The following is a 9,360-nucleotide window of genomic DNA, read 5'->3' on the forward strand; positions in this document are numbered from 1 at the left end:
TCAAGAGCACTAAATCCAACAGGAGCACGAAATAATTATGTCGTACGCCCAACGCGGCGGGGAAGAGACCAAATATGAGCAGGAAATGGGGCCTCGGATGACTCCCCGCACGACCCCGCGGAACATGCCGCCCCCCAGTATGCACTCCTACGATCGCACCACGCCACGTCACATGCCTCCACCGAGCATGCACTCGTTTAATGCCACGACCCCGAAAAGTATGCCTCCGCAAAGCATGCATTCGTTCAGTGGCACGCCACGAAATATGCCGCCGGCGAGCATGCATTCGTACGACATGGATGATGTGATGGTGGATCCTTACACGGGCCTGGCGTACAAGCAGCCTCCGCGCACCACCTGCGAGCGCCATCGAGGAAAGTTCATCTGTCTTGGTGTCACGCTGGGTTTACTTTTGGTGCTTGGCATTTTGATTGCCATCTTCTTCCCTCGAGCGCCTCAGATCACATTGTTCAATTCAAGCGTGCTGGCCATCGATGGTTTCACTGGTAAGTGATAGTAATAATATTGCACATTGGGGGGGTAAACAATTGGTCCAGTAGTCGTCTAGGTCCAAGCCAAAATGTTCCTCACAGCTTCTTTACATCTTTTCCCCTGTCACAGGCGCCACCGCCAGGTTTGTTTTTCAGATCCGGAACCGCAATTTATACCAAGTTTCATTTCAGAACTTGGTGGCGGAGGTGTATGACACAAACGGCATTTTTCTGGGCACAATTTTGCGGCCCGGTCGCTTCCAAGTTTTCGGCCGTGCAACCGGTTTCGTGACGGCCACAGGCGTCTTCCGCAGCGCCTTGCCCCAGCTTGCTAACGTCGGCATGGACTGTATGCAAAACGGCATGATGACGCACCTTCAGCTCCGGACATCGGGAGATCTGCTTGTCCTTGGAACCACAAGGCGCGTCGTCTCCAGCGCCACGGTGATGGTGAATTGCAACGTACAAAATATTAATAACAACGGCGGGATGGGGGGCGGGAGAGTGGCGGGCGGCGGGGTCCAGAATGGATGGGGTAATGGGATGGGCAATAATGGCATGGGGAGGGCGGGGAATAATGGATGGTTGTAAATCGTCTTCTTGTCATCAAATCCATCTTGCCACGATACGAGGAGAGGAATTTAAAACAAAACAAAGTATTTTCATAGGACACAAAAGAGACAAGGTAAAAAGATGACAGAATGATGTGAGATCGCGGCGCAGACGCAAATTGTCAGGCTGCATGCATGAAAAGGACGAAAGAAAACAGTGGTGCAGAGCTTTAAATAAGTCTCAATGTTGCGTTGGTTGCTGTCTCCCGAAATTCTTCTTTCGTACTAGAGCCGGCGCTTGAGTTGCACGCGTAGCTGCTCCTAGTCTTGTTCTCTGTGTGACCATTTACAGAGAACGAGACCACCCAGACAAGCTACCTAGCACGACCACCTATCCTGGAGAGCGTGTTGTGTGGTCTTCTTGCTATTAAAAGCGCTATGCTCCCTCGTACTCATGGTCAAATGTGTCCTTAGTGTGAGATTGCGCGATGGCTTTCCTTCTCCCCAAGGATTGTTCCGTCTCCATCACGCAATGAATGGATTCCCCGTCTTTCTCACGCCACCCACACACAGGCGTTCGACCTGGGGGACTTCTAACACGTCCATCCATTTGTGTCCTTTTTTACAGTAGCCATGAAGACACCCAGCTTTTTGTTTTTGGCCTTCGTACTCCTCATTGCCCATGTTGCCGCCTCGCGCCTCCAAGGCTCAACATTCACTTCCATTCAAACACTGACACAATTTCACGACTCATCCCGTCAATTCATATTGGATGGACGCCAACTTGCCATTCCTTTGCCCGCACACGTTCTCCCGCCACTGGCTATCGTTGGAGGGCTGGTCCAAGGCATTGGGAACTCGTTGAGGCGACTTCAAGAGGGTACGATAGACCTGTGGGGTAACACGAAGCAGCTAGGTGGGCTGAAGAAGCGCTTTGCCCGCGGAGAGACGTTGACGTTTCCGGAATATAATTTGATGCAGAAGACGAGCGGTGACATAGCGAAATTTGTCGGCCTGGCGCTTTTCACAATGAGTAAACCGGAATTTACTCCCTTCCTCTGCTCATTCTTCCCCGCCGTTGTGCCCTCCACGTATCTCAATTCCGACGAGAAGCTCCAACGTTGTCAGCAACGAAACTTCGCGCGGGTCCGTGGCGTGGTAACGCACTTAATGAGTCTGCAGCAAGAGGCGGTGGCCCCGCACAGGAAGGAGAATGATCGCATGCGGCACTTGCGGACCATGGAGCGATTGCTGCACACCACCACCAAGGCGGGTCCGGGAAAAGCGCTGAAGCAGGTGGGAGATCTTGAGTATGTGCTCTTCTGCCGCCCAAAAAGGGATGGCAAGGGTCGGCAGAAGGCGGACTTGCGTGCTGTTCCTCGGCCGTTCCTAGTTTCCGTTTGCAACGCGATAGGCATGTTTCACAAATTCATTCCAGCGGCGGGTCTCAGAACCATGCTCAGCGATTATCTCTGGAAGATTGACGAGAGCGACCAGGTGCTGCTTAACACAAACGTCGACAAGCTGGGAAGGGACGATTTGCTCGACGCCTGTGCCCAGCGGGCCCTCTCTTTGGGCGACGCCTCCCCTGACGCTATGCGAGCGAACCTTAAGTCGTATTTGAAGTGCGTATCCCGCCCAAGCCTGGCCCCACCAGTAGTAAGGAAAAAGGAAAGCGAGCAAGAGGGGAAAGTGGTGGCGCTGAACGAGAATAATATGCGCTTTGCACTTTTAGGTTTGAATATGGTGGGATTAGTGAGGGACGCAAAGGAAAATAGTGCCTTGCGAGCTCTTTTTGGTTGTACTTGAAAGGGGGCTGGGGGTGGTGGGAGACGAGGCTCATATGGGATGCGAGAAAGAGAAGGGAGTGGCAATGACGGGGTTTGGGAAATATAACAAGTAAGGAGCAAGGGGCAAGGCAGCTTTATGCGAATAGTTGCATTTTCCGGTTTGTATGATACTTTTTGTGCGAACATTTGATGTTAAAACAGCACCGAAGCGCATTTTTGAGGGCGAGCTTGGAGTGTCTTTTTGCAACCGCCTTGTAAGATGCATGTGCGGGCAAACTCTCAGAAAAGCAACTTGCTTGATCGTGCGCCCAAGAACTAAATGGCGACAGCCCTCAGCGGAGAAAAATACGGTGCGAAGAGCCCGGAGACTGACGAAATGTTTCTTCAAGCGCGTTTTTGCTTCCCTCACTGCCCCTCCTTTTACGTTTCCAGTTCCATCTTTCTCTTCTCCTGATTCCTACTCATCTATTCTCTGTAATAAGTACATGAGGTTTTGTGTGATTTCTTCTCATTTGGTCTATTTGTCAGCACAATTTGTCCTGTTTCCTGTGATCAGCAACTCGACGATGTCCTCGTGACCTTTCATCCGCGCGTAAAACATGGGTGTGTGCCCGTTCGCGTCACAATCCCAAGCAGATTTTCCTAATAAATGATTGGAGAGAAAATACGAAATCCCTTCACGGTGCCCTTGCATTGCTGCAATGTGCAAGACGCCCACGCCATCCTGGTCCACATGCATGGGGTCGGCCCCTCGGGCGAGAAGTAGAGAAATGAGTCTTTCAGATGGCTGGCGGCCGTAGAGGGAGAAGAGGAGAGGAGTGGAGCCTCGGTTGTTAGGTGCATTGGCAAGAGGAGGATAAGTGTCCGTGGTGTCTTGAGAAATAAGGTATTCTGCGCACTGCCCGGATGTGTTGACGAGAAAACTGAGTTAAAATTTGACAGATATTAAAAGTCATATAGATCCCTGCCACACGGCAGGATGATCAGGAAGAAGCAGGACACAGTTCGATCTCTTTTATATTTATCCCTATAATCTTACTTCGTTACCTCTTCATTGCCCGTTATGCAAGTTTCATGAAGAGGTGTATTTCCATAGACATTGCCCTGACGAGCGCAGCATCCGGTGAGAGGGGGTGTCACATCTAAGGTGGAGTGACTCACAGGAGGTACCATTCCTTGACCTGACTGATACTCATGACTTTCAATCAGAATTTTTAATGTGGCTGCGTTTCCAGCCGATGCTGCGAAGTGCAAAGGTAAGTTGAAATCTGGGAGGGTAAGGACACTCGTGACAGCGCCATGACTGATTAGTTCCTGAACGATCTCGGCTGCTCGAGAGAAGGATAGCGACGCTGAAGGGACATGTGCAGCGGCGTGTAGAGCAGTTTTCCCACCCTCTTGGTTGTTGTACCAGTTGGGGTTGGCGCCGGCCGCAAGTAGGGTTTTTACCTGATCTACATTGCCACCTTCCTTGCAAGCGTCAAAAAGTGCGATGTTGACTTCGCTGGATTGTTGAAGAACATTGCTGTTGTGCATCAATAAATTAGGCATTATTTTATCTATCTCTGTTACAGAGAAAAAAGGGAAAAAACGTGAATGAAAGATCTAATAATTTGGATGAAAAAGCTCCCGGGGGAAAGGGCGGGAGGTTGCTTCCGTAACGGTCGCGACGGGCGTGGGCTGCTCCTGCTCCTGCCCCCGTACTTCCACTCCATTGAGTCGGCACTTTAATATACATGCGTTTGTGTCTCATGGTTCCCTGGAAAATGGCTTGAAGGCTACGTCTAGCCCTCCATTCTCGCGAATTATTCCACGCGGCACGAGTTCTGCTCGAACTTGACTAACGGAAGTCGCCAAAATGCAGAAATTCTTCGACGTGAGCGCTAAATACTCACACAGCCACATAACGGGGACAGGCATTTCTTCGTGCTGAATCTTTCAGCAGGGATAGCACCGAAGGGGGCAGCTTGTGAGATTAGTCTGGGACATTATGGTATGTACTTCGCGTATCCCACTGTTCCGCTTTCCTCAGTCCTTTCCATAGCAGACGGGAGCAAGTTCGGTCTCGCTAGGGTATGATGTTCTCCATTAAAATTGCTCTTTCGTGCTCCGTTGTGGGCTTAAAATTAAGTGAACGCTAGAACACTGACCCTAACCAGAAACATTCTACACCCATGCGCTCATTGCTGTAGTCTGCGATATTCGATTTCTCCAGCCTGATCACCGTTGTCCTTCTCTTCATCGTCACCTGCACATACCTGCGCGGGTTCCGCTCTACCATTTTTGATAACGCTCCCTCCGCGGACGGGGCGATCAATCGGCACGAGGGCCTCTTGGGTTTCTGCTGGAAAGCGTCGCGGATTGGTGAGCGGAAGAGTGAATGGGTCGGCCTAGCTTGTGTGGGCATGGCGGTGCACGTGCTGTTTTTCAAAAAAAATTGAGAATTGGTAACTTGAATGCCCGACCCAGCGGACGGTTGTAAAAAGAAAAGAAAGTATTTCTTCCGTTATCGGCCTTATGTCTGCGGGTTGGGGTCTTGTTTCGATTACATGTTCTTCCCGCGAAGGGCTTTCTGACTACCTGGGAGGCAACGTTCTCCCCCCACAGAGGATACTTTGTGATCTTATCATACAGTTCTTGCCTCTCTCCCCGAGCCCCTCAATCTGTGCGCTCCTTGGCGTGCCTCGTAGCCCACACACCAACGGCAGGCGCGGGCTGGCAAACCTCCTCCCGATCCTCGCGAAATGCCGATACCACGTATAAAACGATGATCGCGTTTACAGAGGCCACTGCGGTGAAACCGCTGCAATTGGTGGGGGCAGTATCCATATTACGGAGGATAAGTTCATGTGGATGAGACAGCGTACATGAATGTGGGCAATTATTGAAATGACGGGTCGCCATGTCCTGAGAGCGCCTCTTCAGGCTTCCTCACTTGGCATGTCTTCCCTCCGTCACCTACCTCCACATGTCTCTTCTTTCTGTGTCTGCAGCAAAAATTAAATGACGGCAAATATAGAAGACAAAAATGGGCAAGCTGAACATGGCCAAGGTGTAAATGAAGAGCTTGCGACCTACTTCCTTATTTTGGGGCTCCATAAGTCTGTAAGGACGTGGGAAGAGGGCAACAACGTTGCATATCGGTCACATCTGAGTATAGGTAGCTTTTTAAAGGCTTAAGGATGAGAACTTACAGGCTAATTAGCTGAAACGGCATGGTTTACTCTTGTGGCGGCACGTGCTGCGAAGTACGGGAGAGCCGAGGCGAGAAGAAATGTTCGCGTGGACGTGAGGGAAAGTTAAGTCGCACAATTTGAAAGTAGGGCTGTAGTACTGGATCGAGTCTGTCTTTCTGTAGCCGAGGTAGAGCGTGAGAGGATGGCAGTGAGGGTCTAGGCACGCGGACGTGAAGTAATTGTTCCGCTCTTGTCCCGTCGCTAAGGGCCTGTGGCGAGGCTCTACGAGACTTGCTGGGGTGGGAGGTCGCGCTGCCCGTCGACTCGTAACATTTGTTTTGCCCACGACTTTCGCAATTTTATCCTCACAGGCATGGCTATGTCTTTTTTTGAATGCTTAGAGGCAAGGGTGAAGTCGGTGGACTCGTTGCTTTGCGTCGGACTCGACCCTCATGGTGCACAGGTAAGCCGACACCTCTCCCGACGGCCGCCACAAAGTCCTCACTCACCAAGGCTGTGCACACGTACACACTCATATAGCTTCAGGAAGCAACAGGTGCGGCTGCATATAAATTCTGCAAGCGGCTCATTGAGGCAACGGCGCCCTACGCAGCCGCGTACAAGCCAAACATAGCTTTTTTCGAGGCCCTCGGAACTGAGGGGTGGCAAGCTTTGCTGGAGGTTGTGCAATCAGTCCCGTCTGACATACCTGTCATTTTGGATGCGAAACGTGGGGATATTAGTACTACGGCAGATGCGTACGCAACCGCGTGTTTCAAAAGCGTCGGGGCTACCGGCGTAACCCTGCATGGGTACATGGGCGTGGATTCCGTGGCTCCGTTTATGAGAGACCCTCACGCTGGCGCTTTCATATTGTGCAAAACCTCGAACCCGTCCTCGGCAGACTTCCAAACAATTCCTTGCTCTCTCTCTACCATTGGTAGTGGTTGCCAGTCACGAGTGCTGCCATGGCTACTATACGAGGAGGTGGCACGCCGGGCAGGGGAATGGGGCACTCAGTACCAAGACCGGATAGGCCTTGTTGTCGGCGCGACTGATCCTGATGCTTTGAAACGTGTTCGTGCCATAGTACCAGATATGTGGATTTTGGCTCCGGGCATCGGCGCTCAAGGAGGGGATTTGATAGGGGCGTGTGCGGCGGGTCTGTCCAAGGGAGCAAGCAAATTGCTCTTACCCATCTCGCGAGGCATCTCACAGGCACGCGACCCGGCCGAGGCGGCCGAAGCTTTTCGAGTGGCCATCAACGTCGCCCGGAAGCAAGCGCGATCGCAAGTGGACATGAGCAATGTGGAATCGCTTGTGGAAGCGCCTCGAGGGGGTGCTTTAAAATCTTTTCAATCGGACTTTATCCGCTTCGCCCTCGACAGTGAGGTGCTGCTCTTAGGCTCATTCACTCTCAAGTCTGGCCGCGTTTCGCCCTATTTCTTCAACGCCGGCAAGTTCACATCAGGGCTTGCGCTGAAAAAACTCAGTCACTTCTACGCTCGGACGCTTCTGGAAAGCGGCTTGGTGTTCGATGTCCTTTTCGGGCCGGCCTACAAGGGGATCACCTTAGCGTCGGCGGTAGCGGTCGCCCTAGGAGAGCTGACTGGGCGCGATGTGCCCTTTGCTTACGACCGAAAAGAGGCGAAGGACCACGGGGAGGGGGGCAGATTAGTGGGTGCCGCCCTGTCCGGGAAGCGGGTGGTGATCGTCGACGACGTGATTACGGCGGGCACGGCCATCCGCGAGAGCATGCAGCTCTTGACGTCCGTCCAGGCAGAGGTGGTTGGCGTCGCGCTGGCACTAGACCGGCAGGAGCGAGGAACCGATTCCCCGCTTTCGGCGGTGCAGTCCGTTGAGCAGCAGTACGGTGTCCAAGTCTTGAGCGTGGTTGGTTTGCGGGAATTGTTGGAGTTTTTCATGGAGAAAGCCGGAAATGGAAAGGCGGGGGATGGGGAAAAGGAGGCTCTCGAAGCCATTCGTGAGTATCGGGCTCAGTACGGGGTGGCTCCCTTGCAGGCGTGAGACCTTTCGAGCACGCGACGGTCAGGTTGTCGCCGTAAGGCATTTCCCTAAGCCAAAAGGAACATGAAGTGTAGCGCAAACAAAAGTATACTCGGCTATTCTTGACGCACTCGGACTGCTTTGTTGATGGTGGCCAGCTCACCGAAAGGACCCGACGACGGGCAACCAGGGGGATGCCCCCTTGCTTACAGCACATGTCACTAGCACACCAGGCTTCACTTAGACGACACAGAAAAAACAGAGAGCACACTTAATTAGTCCACTGCTTATCCTTCCAAGCTTGTTCCTCATCCTCCCGCAAACGATTTCCAGTTTGCTCCCGGTCGCCGGCTCAGGCCTCGATGTTCACCATCTTCGCTTTTCGGTCGATGCGCTTGAGAATCCCGGCACAAACCTTGCCAGGCCCCAGTTCATAGCCCGTTTCAAGCCCACCTTTGACCAGGTCGTTCATGGTGGTCTCCCACTGCACCGGCGAAGTCACCTGTTTGGCGAGAATGGCCTTGATTTCCTCAGGGTCCGAATGGGGCTTCCCATCCACATTGGAAATGACTGGGATACGCGGCGTCTTGAACTCTGTCTTGGCCAAGACCTCCTTTAGTTTTTCCAGGGCGGGAGCCATGTACTCCGTGTGGAAGGCGCCGGCCACGGCCAGACGCACTGTCATTCGGGCCCCGAACTCCGGCTTGGCGATCTCCTCCAGCACCTGCGCCGCTTTCAAGCTTCCAGATACCGCGTAGTTCCCAGGGCACAGGTAGTTGGCAATTTGTATCTTCTCTCCAGATTTGGAGGAAGCTGCGGCACAAAGCTCGTTCACCTTGTCCGCCTCCAAACCGATGACGCTTACCATGGTCGTGTCCACCAGGTCGGCGGCGGCTTGCATGGCTTCCCCTCTGGCCTTTGTCAGGCGCACACCGTCCTCGAATGAAAAGGCTCCTGCGTAACACAATGCCGAGTATTCCCCTAAAGATAGACCCATCGCGACGGTGGCGGCATTCGCCGCGTCTTCGCCCTCTGTGGCCCGAAGTTTCTCGACTGCGGCAGCCGAGGCGACGAAGATGGCGGGCTGGCTTACCGCCGTGGAGTCCAATAAGTCCTTCGGTCCATTCATTGCTCGATCCAGTAGATCGTATCCTAGGATCTCGCTGGCTTTTTCAAACAGAGCTTTGGCTGCGGGCACCTCCTCGCTGACCTGTGCTCCCATTCCCACATACTGGGCCCCCTGGCCAGGGAACATGAATGCGGTTTTGTAATCCACAGCAGAAGCCTTGACCAGGTTCTTGCGTGCATGTGAGGAAATAGCCCGGGAGAGCACATTTGTTGAAAG

General features: G+C 52.9%; 2 protein-coding genes across 2 annotated transcripts; one reads left to right on the forward strand and one right to left on the reverse strand.

The window, feature by feature from the left end:
* Positions 1-1,666: 1,666 nt before the first annotated feature.
* Positions 1,667-3,225, forward strand: NGA_2009600 (uncharacterized protein; the record flags this gene model as incomplete). The annotated part of the gene is made up of 1 exon (XM_005855305.1): positions 1,667-3,225. A coding segment is annotated over one exon (1,185 nt), but the record flags the coding sequence as incomplete, so codon positions are not given.
* A 1,798-nt stretch (positions 3,226-5,023) lies between these two features.
* On the reverse strand, positions 5,024-5,251 carry NGA_2000100 (transmembrane protein 167 precursor; the record flags this gene model as incomplete). The annotated part of the gene is made up of 1 exon (XM_005855304.1): positions 5,024-5,251. A coding segment is annotated over one exon (228 nt), but the record flags the coding sequence as incomplete, so codon positions are not given.
* Positions 5,252-9,360: the final 4,109 nt, after the last annotated feature.

This window comes from Nannochloropsis gaditana (assembly GCF_000240725.1).
Source record: "Nannochloropsis gaditana CCMP526 unplaced genomic scaffold scaffold231, whole genome shotgun sequence".
NCBI classification, from domain to species: domain Eukaryota; class Eustigmatophyceae; order Eustigmatales; family Monodopsidaceae; genus Microchloropsis; species Microchloropsis gaditana.